At 38.4% G+C, this 16,956-nt stretch overlaps 1 protein-coding gene across 1 annotated transcript in view; it reads right to left on the bottom strand.

The window, feature by feature from the left end:
* EDIL3 (EGF like repeats and discoidin domains 3) overlaps positions 1-16,956 on the bottom strand; it is a 424,704-nt gene that overhangs the window by 132,667 nt on the left and 275,081 nt on the right. Inside the window, exon 6 of the mRNA XM_006124343.4 lies at positions 1,538-1,719. Within this exon, the coding sequence (XP_006124405.2) occupies positions 1,538-1,719 (182 nt within the window). The remainder of the gene's footprint in view (positions 1-1,537; positions 1,720-16,956) is intronic.

The raw sequence follows: 16,956 nt of genomic DNA, 5'->3' as shown, positions 1-16,956 counted from the left end.
ATTGTACTTTTAAGTTAGGTTATGACTCTAAGAAAATACTTCTGCTCAATTCCCTTTTTTTCTTATTCAATCTGATTCCTTCTCCATGTGTAAACTCAAGAGTTTCCAACTCTCTGGTGAACTTTATGGAAGGAAACAGAACTTAAGATGCTTAAGATGTTTTCTTCCCAACTATGGAATTATAATAAAAAGGTAAAAATTTAAAATAACCCCATGCTCCTAAATATCACAGATGCTTTTTAAAAATTTTTACCTGTAAAAAATTTTGGACCTGAAATTTAAATAGCTAGGAAAAATGCATATGATATCTGTGAACATATCATACATACTAGTCCATAACCGTGCACATAAATCAGATGGAATCAGTGTGAGATCTAAAATAATCCATATGGAACAAGAATTGAAATTTACAAGTGAATACTATTAACCACATATTTTAAATATTTGTCTTGCATAAGTCTATATAGAGACTAATATGAAAGTGGCTCCTTCATATGTTACATAAATGGATAGTAACATATTACCACACGAGCAGTTCTATCAGAAAACAAATAGTTGATAAATGCTAGCTCAATACATACACATCATTAAAAAAATGAAACCAACCAACCTATAGAAATCACCAGCTAAGATTAGCTCCAAATCTTGTATCAAGCTTAACATACTATTCCTTAATATATAGTCATTAGATTTGATATTCCATTGCTTTACTACTTTAGTAATCATGCACATTTGGGCAAAGTGAATCCACCTGTGTAAATAACTGCACAATTTACAAGGTAATCAAGTACTAGATCGATAGAGTAGACTTTCATTTGCAGCTTTCCAGAAATAGTCTCTTTTGAGGAGAGATGCAGTATGGAGAATTTTAGCCCCCAAAGATACATTTCAATCTTAAATACAACAGTTACCACTGCATCTGGTTTAAGGTACATACTTACTTACTTTATGTGGGCATAGTAATAGAGATGTAGCCGTGTTAGTCTGGTCTTGCTGAAGCAAAAGACAGGTCTACGCAGCACTTTAAAGACTAACAAGATGTGTGTTATGTAGCTAGACAGAGAGGATACAAATGGAGGTGTACCCCTGAAGTCCTTTATTTTGTAAAATTCCTAGTGAAGCAGATGAGAATTTTGCCAGCATAAAGACTTTAGGATTGGGCCTATGTTTTTTTAAGTATTAAAGGCTGTCCATGAACAGATGCTGCTACTAAATGCTACTACAACACCGATGAACAGAAATGTGTCATATTTGAAAAGCTGCCTCTTTTATAAGAATCTGTTTTTATACACAGAAAATCCTACAGTTACAATGGAGTGTTAGAGTACAGTGTGGTTTTATACAGGATTTTTATATTTTACACACAAAGAAGCTGAAATTAGGATACTCTCCCACCCTCCTTTAATCTAGAATGCGTTTATGACAGTGAACAAGAATCTTGCTATTAGTTTACCACTTATCTTCATCAGTTTCTTAAATGACTCTGGCAATTGAGTCAAAGAGATTTTTTTTCCCCTCCCACAACTCCATCTGTTACCTGAATCCATGGCCATCTGTCATTTTCTGCAGCAGTCCAAGCATTTACAAGACCCTTCTTATTAAGTCGTGCATAGTATGGATACCATTTCTGGAGCCCAAAAAGAGCCCGATGAGTGGATGATGCAGTAATTTGTTGGTTTGATACAATTCCTCCTTCTATTCCCAAGGGGCCAGAGCATCCTGTGAATGAAAGAAATGATCAATTACTCAGATTGATGATTGACGTACATGGAGTAGTGGTTAATTTGTTCCAGGATGTTACTATTTCAAATAAGATGTCAGCAGAGATTTAAACCATCTGAGTAGTACTGTATTATCAGCAAATCTGAGCAAACATTCAACAACTGATCAAATTAACTTCACAATTCCTTTTTGTTTGCTTTCCACAAACATTTGAAAGTCTGCATTATGAATGCAAGTAGTCACAAAAATGAATTGCAAGCCTGGATGCAGAAATATTTACTAAAAACAAATCCCAAACTATATTACAGTAAAACTGGCATTTTGCCACTTTTACTGTGAAGGTTAATCCACCTAGCCAGAACAGTGATTGTGAATACTGTAATAGAATACATAACTGGAATTTTGTGCTGCATTGGTTAGTTACATAAATAACTTGTATTAAGTCAGGTACCTGAGTAGAGCTCTTTTGTAATTTATTGATGCAGCACAGGATGTATATTTAATTGCAATATTTACAGTTTTATTATAGACTTTTTCTATGATGTTCATTATCAAGATACCCAAGCACCTCAAGAATGTTAATGGATTTATCCTCTTAAGACACATATGAGGTACTGAGGTATTTGCACATGACAGGTTATGCAAGTCATTCAGTCAGGTAACAGAACCCATACCACATGTCTTACATGAATAACCAGCACAGAGAGAAATTCAGACTTCACAAATCATCTGCTGAGAATAATGTGCTGAAAAAAATTGAGACTAATTACAAGATAATGAGATTTTTACCTGTTCTAAAACAATTCACAAGGAGAAATTCAGGACATGAATTATTTGCTTAGCTCAGCAAAAGATCTATACATTTGTGGGCCAAACATACCTTAGGAATTTCAAACAGGACACACAAAACCATACAGTTCATACATTTCTAGGTTCTGTTGAAAGGTTGGCTCAACAGATCACCACCAAATTCACCTTGCAAGTATCTCAGAATCAGAACATGCTCAGTCAATTCTACATCCCTCTCACCCTAATTCTTGCAAGTGCCGAGCTAACAGGGACAAGGGGCTCTTGAAATATCTCAAACAAGCCTACAAAGATGGGGCAGAAGGACATGAAAATCAGTTAGCCTAGTGTTATCAGCCCCAGCCAATGGGAAAGCAGAGGACTCAAGCAGGAGGGGCCAGGTATATCCTAGCAAGCATGTCATCTTGCAGCCCCTCCTTGTTCTCCTCCAATATTCTGGTGACACATTTCCATTTCAATCATTAACTGAGAATGAATTACAAAGCATTATTGCTGTAAAATCCTTACTACATACTGCAATACAGCCACAAATAATTTAAACAGACAGTAGGGAAAAATAACTTGTAATTTGCTCTCTTTTCCCCCAAAGCTGAGGCAGTGAGACAGCCTTGGTAGTCAATGGTAGCATGTTCTCAGGCATTATTATGTATCACTGACAAAAAAGACAAATATAAAACAAACTGTAGCTCTAAGTTGACTCTGAGGTGAAGGTTAAAAGGATTCTAAAAATACTTTGTGGGGGTCCGTGTTCATTGTTTTCCAAATGACAAAACCTGTTCACTGCCTAACTACAAACGATGCTGGATGAAATTCTGTCTGCATTGAAAACAATGGCATTGACCTCAACAGGATAGGATTTCAGCTGTTATTTCTCACTGCTGGCCAAACAATCTGGAATCTGGGTCACATAGCACCAACAATACAGATTTTGCATTTAGAATTTAGTTAATAATTCTGTGGATGCTGCATGAATCAGAAGAAATTCAGTTCACTCTCCCACAGCTATATTGGCTCCACAGTGGAAAACAGGAGGAAAAAAACAGTAAAACCTTATTTTTGTCACTGACAAAGGCAGACATGACAAGCATAACTCATAAAAATGTGCCATTTTACACAGTAAAATCCAACTTGAAGATTGACGGATCCATTTCATCAAAAGAATTTTAGAACCCCTTTCTGATTTGTTATAACAAGTCCATTTAGTGTGAAAATTGTCACGCTTTCAAGCCTGAGGAAAATTTTGAAAATTTACTCAACATTAACTTCTGAGCTTCTTCATCAATTCATAATTCAATACAAACCCTCAAACAAATAGTTTAACAGGTTCCAGTTTCTATCAAAATTAGTCATCCATGAGAGCAAGTGAATAGTGGGGTGGGTGGAAGTATAAACATGAAGGTATTATTAAATTCTATTGCAGATTGGGTAGTTTTGCATATGGATATTGATCATGGAGTCTGAGGAGGAAAGCTAAATGTGCATCAAGGAGCCAATGGAAGTTTACTTGAACTAGAAGCTGTAGGTACACTATTACATTGGCAGCCTTCACTTTGATAAATCATTGCCTAATGACATGTGATTCTTTTTGCACAAACATGTTTAAAATTGTATACCCATGTTAACTTTTTCCCTTGCATATGTGAATTATGGGCAAACAGGTCATATCCAATCTCCTAGATCTGAATCCTTTCAAATTTTCTGGAAAAAAGGAGGATGTTGATTTTGTGGCTTCAGATGAAACCACTCCCCATGCATTTGAGTCTGATGGAGGCTAAACCTTCCTGCTTCACTTCCCAGCTTCCCCTATTTTAAGATTGGTGGAGAGTTGTAAGACAGGGAGATTTCCAATGCGTATTTTATGAGACTTTTGCTACTTCAGTTGTAGATGTCCTTCTTGTCCTTATAGTAAAATGGCATAGGAGAACATGCAGAGAAGCATGTTTCACTAAACAGAAAGTGTTCATATTGGAAGTAGTTTACCGTATAATAAAATGTGTATGTTGACTTACTACCAACAAGCTTAATGTGTGCTCTATTTTTCTGGTTAATGGTAATGGTACAGTTAGTATGTTTTTCCTCTGTTTCCTTGCATAGCTCTAGGGGCAGCATAAGAATAGTTTAAAACAGAAAAGACAATTATTATTTTATCTTTAATCTATCAGAAATGAGAAAAGGAAAACTGAAAAGCGTAAAATACTCAGTCTTGTGTGGAAGGAATCCCAAACCATGGGTAGTCTCTGGATTTTGTCCTCGGAAATGTGCAAACATCATAATGCGCTGTGTGATCATGAGAGTGAGGTGGCAAGGAAACCATCTTTTTGTTCTGTATTTACACAGTGCCTTACACAATGTGGTTCAGTTCCTGAGTGGGATTCTTAGGCATTACTGTAACACAAATAATCATAATAAAGAATTTTCTGAGGATCCCTTGTTCCCTTCTGGAGCAAGCATTTATTGTATGTAGTGGGTGTGGATCATTGTTAAAGGGCTCACATATTCACATTTGTGTGTGCAAATTGCAAACAACAACTGATTTTGCCCTGATGATGCATGTGTACTTCACTTCAGTTCTATTTTTACAAATGCAGTTTCACTAATACTTTTTTCCTCCACACCTGAAAGAGTTCTAGGGAGGAGCTCTGAGTACCTATCTCCCTAATCAGAACTGCCTCTGAGGGTCCACAGCCCTTCTCTCAATAATAGAGATGTCTATATTCTCTCTGACTTCCCCAGTGCTCCTGGGAAGTCTATGAGGGTACATCTACACAGCAGCATTATTTCGGAAAAACTGGCATTATTCTGTAATAATATAGTCCACATCCACACTACAAGTAGCTATTTCAACATAATGTCAAAATAATGTCAAGCTGAAGGACTTCTTACTGCGACTCCTGTAAACCTCATTTCACGAGGAGTAAGGGAAGTCAGAGTAAGAATGTTCTTCCTCAGACTTCCTACTGTGTAGACAGCACCAAAAACCAAAATAAGCTATTTCAACTTAAATTATGCAATTGACGTAGCTCAAATTGTGTAGCTTATTTTGGCTTTAGCCCTGCTGTGTAAACATGCCCAGAAAAGAGCTAGCAACATGCACAGTTTTTTTGCTTATCAAACTGTGTAGGGTTTTTGGAGCCTAGTTTGCTTTTACAGTTGGTATGTGTGAAGCAGTATTGGAGATCTATGTGAAATTCTAACGTGAGGGTAATTGAAGGCAATTAAATTACCAAGTACAGTACTTACTATGCTCCATCTATTACCATATACCATCAGAATTATATTTCTTCCCTATCTTTTTAGGGATTATGCCTAAAAAAATCACAGTACATTTCTAGATCCAGGAAATAGGTACTTCACTCAACAGGTTTCTTATTTTAATTCCACTTGTCTTGATTTGTCAAATTGGGCTCTATCAATTTGTTTAAGGCCATGTCTACACTTACAAGCTTATAGTGGACAAATGTACTGCTATAAGATCACTTGTGTAGATGCATTATGCCACAACATTGACAAAATTGAGCAACAGGACCTTTGTTGACAGGAAAGCATCTTCTGCAGACACAGTGCTGTGTGCACGAGACATTATGCTATGTTAAAAAAGGAGAAGGTACAAAATTCTGTTCTCAGAGGATATGTCTACACTTGCCCCCTAGTCTGAACTACGGAGCCAAATGAAGCATACCGAAGTTGCTAATGAAGCACGATATTTAAATATCCCGCGCTTTATTAGCATATTTGTGGCTGGTCGCCATTTTAAAAAGCCGGTATGCCGAATTAACTCGCTGTGTGTAGATGCAGTAGTCCGATCCAAAACTCTTCCCTCAAATTAACTGTTACTCCTCATTGCATGAGAAATAACAATTAATTCAAGGAAAGGGTTTTGGATCGGACTGCCGCGTCTACACACGGCGAGTTAATTTGGGCTACCGGTTTTTTAAAATGGCGACCAGCCACTACTATGCTAATCAAGCGCGGGATATTTAAATCCTGTGCTTCATTAGCAACTTCGGCATGTTTCATTTGCCTCCCTAGTTCAGACTAGAGGGCAAGTGTGCTCAAGTTCTTAGCTCAATTAATTTTGGTTTTTTTTTGGAAAGTTAAATGAAAATGTCCATGCTTTATTTAAATCATTGCTCTGGGGTAGGGCTGGGGATGAAAGCCACTTGCACTCCCTAGTTAGAGTAAGGAATGCAGCAAACTGCAATTTCCCCTTCCTCCCTGATGATGCAAAGTTCCTGTTCAAATCTGGGGAGAAGGGAAGAGCTTCAGGAATGCCAAGTGTCTGGGAGGCTCAGGGCTGTCCCAGATGCAGGTATAGTTTTGTCGACAAAAGTCCACTTTTGTCGACAAAACCCTGTAGTCTAGACACACCCCGACAGACACACAGATGCATAGACAAGCTCTCTCAAATATATTGCAGATTCTTCTCCTGTAGAAACAAGCCTATATCTGTCATGTGGATTTCAGATCCAATATTTGCCTTTATAGAACATGGAGCCACCTATACAATTATCGTTCTCTCAGAAATTGTTAAGACTTGGTCATGAAAATCAACTCAATTGTGTAGTATTGTAAAATCATGCTTTAAGATAGTGCATGTGCTGTAAAATTCTATTTTGCATTATGCAGTTGCAAGTTTATTCTGGCAGTTCTCACTAGATGTTACAGCTAACAAATAAAAAAGTTATGTTGTTAATTGTGATAAATCCTTGTGCTTTAGCCCAATGGCTGCAATTTCTTTTATTTGGTTGCTCATATGCAGAATTTTGCAGAAATATTTTCATTTACACCCAGGCCTGCCGATGGGGGAGGAGCAAATGCTCAGGGTGATTGAAAAAGATCTAGGAATCCCTAACTGCTACTGCTAGGGTAGGAGGAATGGAGTGACATGGGGCAGGGCCTCAGAGAAGGGTTGCCATTCCCTCAGGAAAGGGGTAGAGCAGACACAGAGCAAGGATCTTTGGGTGTGCATGATTAGACAGTTGGCAACTCTACCAGGTGGGCATGTGAAAGAAATGTCAGACAGACCGCACTCATGCAGGAATAGATTGTGCCTGAGCGGGGACCCATTTACCGTTCTGCCGGGGAGTCTGCAATTGTTGTTGATGAGAATGTTTACACAAATACAAGAATTACATTTTATTTTTCTTCCTGGTAAACAATGATTCTCAAGAAACTCACTTCTGAAAAATCCCAGCTGAAGCACACTGTACATCAAGTTATGTCAACTGTTTTGCATCATGGGAGTATGCAATAGGACAACAGCTGTACAGGCTTTGCAGTGTGAGGCATAGTGTAGATATTTTAAAGATTGCTTTTCTTTTTCTGCAAATTAAGATCTAAATGACTCTATTTAGTACACAGCTGCTATGGAATGTTGCTGAGTGAATACTAGAAGTGAAAGAAGGAAAAGAAACAAACCCAAAGCTTTTGAAGCTTTTTTTCATTTTAAATAAAGTTCAGGTACTTTTTTTTTTTTCCACAGCAGGTACAATCTGTACTCTCTGTCTTCTGGCACCACCCTAATATAATCCTAAATTCATTTAACAGAATTCATGACAAGATGAGAAATTGGAGCCTTAGAGGAAGGTAATTGCTTTACTAAACTGAAGCAGTGCAACTGAAACTGGTCAATGACTGCCATTAAATTGCACTTCCATGAGTTAATACTGTCATATCAGAGTCTGACAGTAAAGCATGATAAAAAAAAAAGTGTGAAAGTTGCATAGCAGGTTGTGGCAAAAAAAAGCAACTTCTGAAATTTTTAACAGTTTAATCCCTCTCAGACAACTGGGGTACACAGAGTGCAGCATCACCCTTGCTTCTCTTACTCATTAAAAATAAATCCACACACACAAACACTATACACAGACATTACACATTTAAAAGGAATGCCGGCAAACCTCATGGCCATGAATGGAATCCAGAAAGTACAAAAATTAATGCAATATCCAGTCTCAAGTGTTGGAAGAGTTGAGAACCAATTTATCTTTTAGTTCTCCTAATAAACAGCATCAGTTTGGAATAGAGACAAACACTAAGGATGTGTCTACACTGCACCCTTAGCTAGAAATAAGCTACGCAGATTGAGCTATGCAAATTGGGTTGCTTATTTCGAGTCAATTTTGAAATAGCTTATTTTGTAATTTGATGCTGCCTACACAGTGCCAAATTTCTAAACAAAGTGCTATTCCGAATCATCCCTTAATCTTCATGGAATGAGGTTTACAGGGACATCAGAATAGTAAGCCCATTATATTTTGAAATAACAGGTTTGCTTAAAAGATGCAGAATAGCTATTTTGGGATAGCGGAAGTATCCCAAAATAGAACTAGAGTGTAGATGTACCCTAAGGGGGTTTCTTTAATATATGACAGATATAACAGATCTCAGGATATCACTATAACAAAGTGAACTCACTATTCAGCAAAGTCACACAGTCTGTAAAAACCGAGCAAACTCCTTCCAGGGTATAAGTCCAACAGGGGCCTCTCTCAGTGCCCTCTATTGTCTTTTAGTTTATTCTCACTTTGGAATAGAGAAGCGTCCCAGGGCTCCTACCGTGGAGCCAATGTCTTTGCCCTATTAGGACCTTTCTGGCCAAAACTCTCCAGCTGGCCATTACAGTTCAGTTCCCCTTTTGAGGTGCCTCGAAGGCCAGGCCTCTTCCCCCACCAGTAGTCCCAACACCAACTCACAGCTTCTTCTCATTCTCTTCTCATTCTCTTCAGCCACTGGCAGCACCACCTGGGACAGGGCTCTTCCAGCCAGCTGCACCGTTTATGCTCCCACCGATCCAGCAAGAAACTGAACGCGCTCTGGCCCAGCAGGTCTCTTAAACTAACTTGCTGGACCCTGATTGGCTGCTTCCCAAAAAGCCATTCTAGGCAGCTCAGAGGACCTCTCTACTGCACTTTACTGGCCAGGAGAGGGCCTACTCCACTCTGTCACAATCACTAACATGAATCAGCAAGGAATTAATCACCTTTCCAGATTTTTTACCTCTCGAATACATAATTTACGGATCAGGTGTCCTCTTCCTGTACAGTTTGGTCACCACTGCCCAAATAATCCAGCCCACAAAATAAATTCGATCACCATCCACCAGCTAAGGGAAACCAAACAAGTAATGCCCCATTTGTGACAGAAATTGCTGCTTGATATTTTTGGATAGACATTAATATAGAAATATGCTATTTATTTATAATGTTAGTAAGTGAAGGGGAAAATCTTTTTAGAAAAGATTGGAAAGGTAGTAGTAATACAATTATTATTACTAATATTATTATTATTATTGTTGTTAAGTAAAAAGATCAAGAGGTAAGTCTTAATTCCTTAGACAAACATGTTTACTTTAATGGGTTTAATGTTGACTTCTATAATTTATTTCCAACTAGAAATTAAGCAAATGGTTTAAGGTTGCATGAAAATGCGTAGATTATGTCCTTGCAAATAAAAGATTAATTTTTTTGTTACTTACAATGAAGTGTGGCTGATTGTGCTGCATGAATAATACATAGCTTTCTTTTATTTGATTGATATATCTCTAGAAAATGTAATCAAAACAAACAGATTTAAAATGGAAGGTACGCAAAAAATACATTTACTTTTGACATTTGCAGTCTTCTTTTCCTCCAGGCACCTCATTTTGCGAAGTGAGATTACTCTGGCTGTTCTTAGCACAGCATGGTAATTATGCTAACCACGAAGTCCGACAATGGGATTACAGATGACCTCCAATAGTGCAGTAATTAATGCTGATTCATGTATAAACTTTCCTCTGTGCAATTTAGACTGACGGCTTTCCCCCACTCCTACAGTTTTACATTGGATACCATTCTTCAGAAAATACTAATATTTTAAAGGATCTGATTAGATGGTTAGAAGCAATCATTTCAGTAGTTTATTACAATTTCCATCCATAGTCAATATATACATGGATGTGGGAATTTCTAAATCCACAGACAAAAAAATCTAAAATCCTCTCTCTTGCACAATGACAGAGTAAACAAATTAACAAGGTGTTCTGTAGTGGTTTGAATTGAGAGAATCCGCCCCTCCTTAGTCTGCAGTGTACTAGTGAAATTGCTTCATCCTTATAGTAACTTCAGTAGAAATTGAACTCCCGTGGGCATGACAGACTTGTATATTTGTTTGTCCCTCACTCCCAGCCCTCCTTTACTACCAAAGATTCCTGTACAAGGAACCAACACAAAGCACATAGGGCCAGATTATTTTGTAAGTATTTAGGCATCAAACATGGCTAAATAAAAACCTGGTCCATAGTTTTCTGTGATTTGTTCCCACTACGCATTAGAACAGTGGTTCTCAAACTTTTTGGCATACAGCCCACCCCCATTCAATGCAGACCTTTCCACAGATCATCAGCCCACCACCCATGATGACAAAATACGTTTAAAAGGGGATTGGGGTGTGGAGTTTGGCTGAGAGGTCAGGTGTAGGAGCAGGATGAAGGTGCAAGGTCTTGGAGGGAGCTGGGTGCATGAGGGAGATGGGGGTGGGGATCTGAGCATGAGAGGAATGGGGGTGCTTACCTGGCTCCATGCTTCTTGCCACTCTCAGGCACTGCCTCCCACTACTCCCTTTGGCTATGATTCCATCCAATGGGAGCAGCAGGGAAACCCTCCAAGCAAGCAGTTTCCTGTGTGGCTACTCCCTCAGCTGTGAGGAGGAGCAGCATCAATTCACAGTGCTGCTTCCTTCCCCTGCAAGCCAGATCTGGCCTGTGAGGTTCACTCCCCCCTTGCAGTGGAAAACTGGCACTGGTGCTCCAACCTCATGGTGGAGAGAGTGTAGGAATGGAGTACCAGCATGGATTCCACGCTGTGGGGAGGAGGGAGGCGAGCTCTGAGCCCACCTACAAGATGGTCATGGATCATTAATGATCTATGGACCACACTTTGGACTTGTCTACGCTACACGAAAGATTGACACTGCCACAGCTGATCTTCCAGGGTTTGAATTTGTGGGTCTAATGAAGACCTACTAATTCAAACTGAGAGGACACCTCTATCAGTGCTGGTAGTCCTGTTCCTCATGAGGAGTAAGGGAAGTCGACTGGAGAGTGTGCTCCCATTGTCCTCCCACTGTGTGGATGATGCAAAAACATAATTTAAGATATGTTGACTCTAGCTATGTAATTAATATAGCTGGAGTTGCATATCTTAAGTTGACTTTCCTCTTTAGCATGGACCAGGCCATAGAGAACCACTGCTTTAAAAATATAATTAGGTAACTCCTCTTGCATATAGAACTGGAAAGATAAGACATCATTACACCGAAAGGTCACCTGCATTAGCGTAGTCAATTTATGAGAGCTTCAATGAGAAATAATGGGACTATCACATCAATATAATTAACAATTCCTACAGGACACCCTAACAATAAGAATCTTCAGTTGACTGAGTTGGATCACTGCAACAGAGAGAGGTAGACACTGGGCTTTTTAAGTGCTGAATCTCATTTTGCAGCACAGGTACATTCTTTGTGCAGTGTACTTCAGTTTTTTAGAAGAATAGCAAAACATATCTCCTAGAAAAATGATAACAATATTGCCAGTTACAAGGCACATTCACTGAGACTGTTTAAAAACTACCAGCTGCCGTAATATGAATTCTGCATTGTAATAAAATACAGGTTCTTTGGAAAGGACAAAAAAAATGGAAGCACTTTACAATATAGTGCTGATGTAAAATGCTAAATATGAGCTATAACCACTCTAGAGAACCTGAATTGCATTCAAATGGCTGTTATTTAAATGCTGCTATCAACAAGATAATTTTCAAAGCCTCTAAGATGTTTCCATTTTCTACCATAAAATATATAACTTCTTAGTAACTGGAAACTCAGATATCAGAATTTATGCTCTGATCCCACAAGATGTTCCATGTTGGCACATCTAGGTCCTTATTTGTGGAAATATCTGCAGAATCAGGGATACAAGCACTATGATACAAATGTAGGATTAAACTGGAGGGAGTGAGTGACCTATGTGAGGTTTGAAATTCAAAATAAATAAATACTTCCACAACCACCATACTCATATGCATTACAATATGGTCTTTCATTAAATCATTACATATTAACGATAATAATATTGCATAATACCTGGGGCTCTATCTTCATCTAACTTTGTACAGATGTCCAATTCCAGAACTGAAGGTACCTCGGCTCTCAACCCTTCAACCACACTTTTCAGACAATGTATGCTTCTACCACCACCGACAAAATATTATAATTCCTTCCTTTATATTTAATAGTTTAGACTGCTAAATTCATCAGATGATACTTGTGACAGACTGAATCCCTATGTTCACAGCTTTTAGAAGGCCATGATAAATTTCATATGAAGTATTGCTTGTGAGGTATCATTTGAAAACTCATAATTTGCTGATCAATATGTGTAACAAATTATATGTCAAGTTATAAGATTCTACTGTATGACATTGTTGAGACATACTTTTATTAGAAACGCAGACACAAGTTAATTCAGAAAAGAAAAAGCAAACTGATGCTTAAGTTATGTGTCAACAAAATCAATTGAGCTATCACCTGGTTAAGCAGCTCTTTTTGTAAGGAAGAAGGGTGTGAGTGAAAAATTTACATCCCATGCAATCTTGCTATCGCCTGACACAGAGCTGTAGATGATTCTCTAAGAGAAGAAAAAGATATAAAAATGAAGAACAGAGACCCCAAAATCACCTCTCTTCCCTCAACTCTACTCACATCACTGACAAAGTTTGAATGACAAAGAAAGCCACTTTGAAGTAGGGGAATGGTCCTGGTTGAAAAATTCTAACCAGATTGCTGAACGTGTATGGTTAGAGAAACTTTATTCGCATTGAATTCATCAACTTGGTTAATTTTGCATTTTACCGTTTATTTCTCTGTAACCAACTCCGATTCCATGCCTCATTACTTGTGATCACATAAAATCTATCTTTCTGTAGTTAATAAACCTGTTTTATTTGATCTAAACTGGTGTGTGTTGAAATTGAAGTGCCTGGAAATTTCATTTGCAATAACAGGGCTTCTGCACATCATTTTCTATTAATGAAATGACAGATTTTTTTATGAACATGTATTTTGCAAAAGGAAAGAGCTGGGCAGTACAAGACTCACATTTCTGGGGACAAATAGGAGTTTGGTGGTGTTTCTCTGCGATACAATTCATATCATTCAGCTGGGAGTGATTTAGCACAATACTGTATATAGGCTGTGTGAGAACAGATCTGGAGGTTACAGTGAAGCAGTGTAACAGGCATCCCAACTGGAGCACTAAAGGAGCACAGCTGTTCAACCATCCAGATTGTGCCTGAGAGAATGTCACAATAATACAGACAATAGTGGAAGCCTCTGCACTTTTCCCTGTAACAATCTGGAAGCTAAATAATACATCCCACTGGCAATAGTGCAATGATTATGCCATGCAAGATTGTAGTAATGCAAGACTGGCTTTATTACAGTGCAGATGATCAAAAGAGTATGCATGATTTTGTGAGACTCTAAACATAGAATTTTTTGATACTACAGATTGAGCCTTTCTAAACTGGGACTCTGGTCTAGCAACATGTATGATCTAGCAAGACAACAGATGTTCCAGGACCAGAGAGTCCCAGTGGAGGGCTAGCAGCTGAGGGCAGGGCAGTGGGCTACCTGGCAAGATCGGGAACCTGGCAGTGAGTCTGAGAGCCCAGCTTGCCCCAGATGGGCTGCCTGATGAGACCAGGGGACCAGCAAGGCAGTAGAGCTGTGAGGCCGGCAACTAACGTGAGATACAGGAGAAACAGTTTTCTAGGCTACGATACACAAGGTGTGAGTTCTATAGAAACTTTGCTTCTAATGTGTCTCTTACTACATCATAGGTTATTCACAGTTTAGGTTTGTTTTAGTAACAACTTCTGTTTGGACACATTGCCATTGTATTACACAGCTGAAAAAACACTTGTTAGATTTTGATCATTGTGTAAAAAAGCAACAACAGAAGTATTTGTAAAATGACTATCACACGCATACTAAAATACTAATATGATCCAAGTTAAACCATATCAATCCTCAAAATGTTTTTTGCCGTGGAAACACCAACTTACCCCTAGTTCTGTCCATGATACATTTGAAGTGCAAGCTGTAAATACTTTGATCACTTTTGTTTTGCTGGAAAATAGGTCAAACACAAATCAACATAGATCCTCAGCTGGTAAAAACTGTCATCTCTCCATGATTTTGGAGTGATTAACATCCGCTGAGCATTTGGCCTACAGTACTCAACCTTAGCCAGTAACATAAGGACAAGCACAATATGAACTATACCTAGTTAATAATATATTCACTGATTTAACACAGATTTTGTGTTACTTAATCAAATGACTTTTCACTCCATGGTTGAAGAAGGACTTGACTGCATCAGGGAGTCCTTTGCTTCAGGGAGAAGATAGAAGGTTGTTTTAAGGTATATTAAAGGTAGGGTCTATCTACTTAACCAGAATATAAGATTCCAGTGAAAAGTGGTTAAGTAGATAGACCCTACATTTAAATATACTTTAATTTCTTCTTGAGTGCGGGAAAGAGAGAGAAATTGATAAGCCATTAGAAACAGGACATACTGGATGTTTACATTTAATTTTCTCAAGTACCATTTACACAGGAGCAAATGTGTTTGGATGCACATGTGGCATACTGTCGGTGAAAGGCAGTGCCACATATTCTGTCCATTTCCCTTGAGTAATAGCTTCATGCTTGGCCTCTAGCCAGAAGTTTTAAGAAAACTGCCCCACTGCATATTAATAGGCACAGTGTTCTAATATGTATAGCATAGGATTTTTACTATGAACACAGAATCCAGGCATATCAAATGCATTTACTGGTCTCTAATTTTCTATCTTGTACCCTCTCATTCATGATTATATACGAAATGTGATTTTGATATATTTTTGGCAAACATCTCTTGCTTTCTCTTTTCACTCTACCCTTTTTGTCCCATGCTCTCAAAATGAGCCCAGGGCCAGATTTACACCTTATGTGCCCCTTGGCCCAGAATCTTCAGAACCCCCCTCCGTACAGCTAACTTTTGAGTTTTCCATTAAAAAAAATGAAAATTTTTAGGTGCTCCCAGAACATTGTTGTCCTGAAGCACCTGCCTACCATACTCAACTGAAAATCCAGCCCTGACTGCTGTGGGTGCTCTCTCCAGGGGAGGAGCTAAGGGATCTCACCAAGAGGAAATTATAAAGGATGTATACCCCTCCCAATTGCAAAACTCTAATATGGACGTAAAATAATTGTTTCCAGAAAAGGCCTATCTTCATTGGAGTGCTAGCCTGAGGAATAATTTGAGTGTTGCCCTTAACCTCTGGCTCAAGTTAGGTTGTACTTTAAACTTAAGCTAGATGCGCATCAGAAGCTATAAGATGAAATGTAAGTGCTGCTGACACTTAGGTCAGGATTGATTCTACACAGGGAACATACATCAGCATAGCTATATCTCAAAGAAATGTGAAAATGCATACCCTAGAGATGCAGCTGCATTGACCTGGTGTACGCAGGACTAGGTTGATTGAAGAATTCTTCCATCAACCTAGGACAGTGGATTAACTACAGCAGTATCAGAAACGCTAGTGTCACCATACTCCTATTAATGCAGTGAGGATGCAGCTTCAGGCTAAAGCTCAAGTTAGTGCAACTCCTCAATTGCTAATTCAATCACTCTCTACCTCTAATCAACTCAGTCTACTTAGCTGGAGTGTTTCTGTTTCACAGCATGGCTGTTCTCCCTTGAGCTAGGATAGCTGAAGTAGGAGAACTCAAGCTAACAGAGTGTACACATACTCTAAGTCTAATGTTTGTAGTCCATACTATTTTGAAATCAGATTATCTGAAACAAAAGAAAGCAAGTTTCCCCCCAAATTTGCTATACAGTATAAAGAAAACTTTCCAAATCTATCAATGTTTTTGCTAATTTTAATTTTTCAATTAAATACACTGTTAGCCACCACATTGCCTGTTAATAAATTAGAAAACAAGATGGGTTTGTTGCATGTGTCCAAACAAAATAATACATGTGGAATACAATATCTCTAACAACTTTCATCAGTACCAACTAATGAGGATACATATGTTTTCAGACAAGCAACGTTTTAAAATACTGTTGGTCAAGCTTCAGATCTCCAATTGTTGACTGGAAAATAAAGCAAGTAACAATGCTCCATGCAACTGAGGATAGCAATTCATCCCATTACTGTCTGAAAAGCTACCTATTTGTTGATATGTTCAAACAGATTAAATGTCTTTTGTGCTGATGTAGCATATCAGCAAATAGCAGTACATTATTTTGTTGTTGTACTAGTCAACGCTCTTCATGTAAGTAAGTAATGTCTATCCAAAAGAAATTGGATGCTGCCATCTGCTTCTGAA

The sequence above is a fragment of the Pelodiscus sinensis genome, chromosome 6, assembly GCF_049634645.1.
Source record: "Pelodiscus sinensis isolate JC-2024 chromosome 6, ASM4963464v1, whole genome shotgun sequence".
Lineage (NCBI taxonomy): Eukaryota > Metazoa > Chordata > Testudines > Trionychidae > Pelodiscus > Pelodiscus sinensis.
This window is presented reverse-complemented; position numbering and strand designations above follow the sequence as displayed.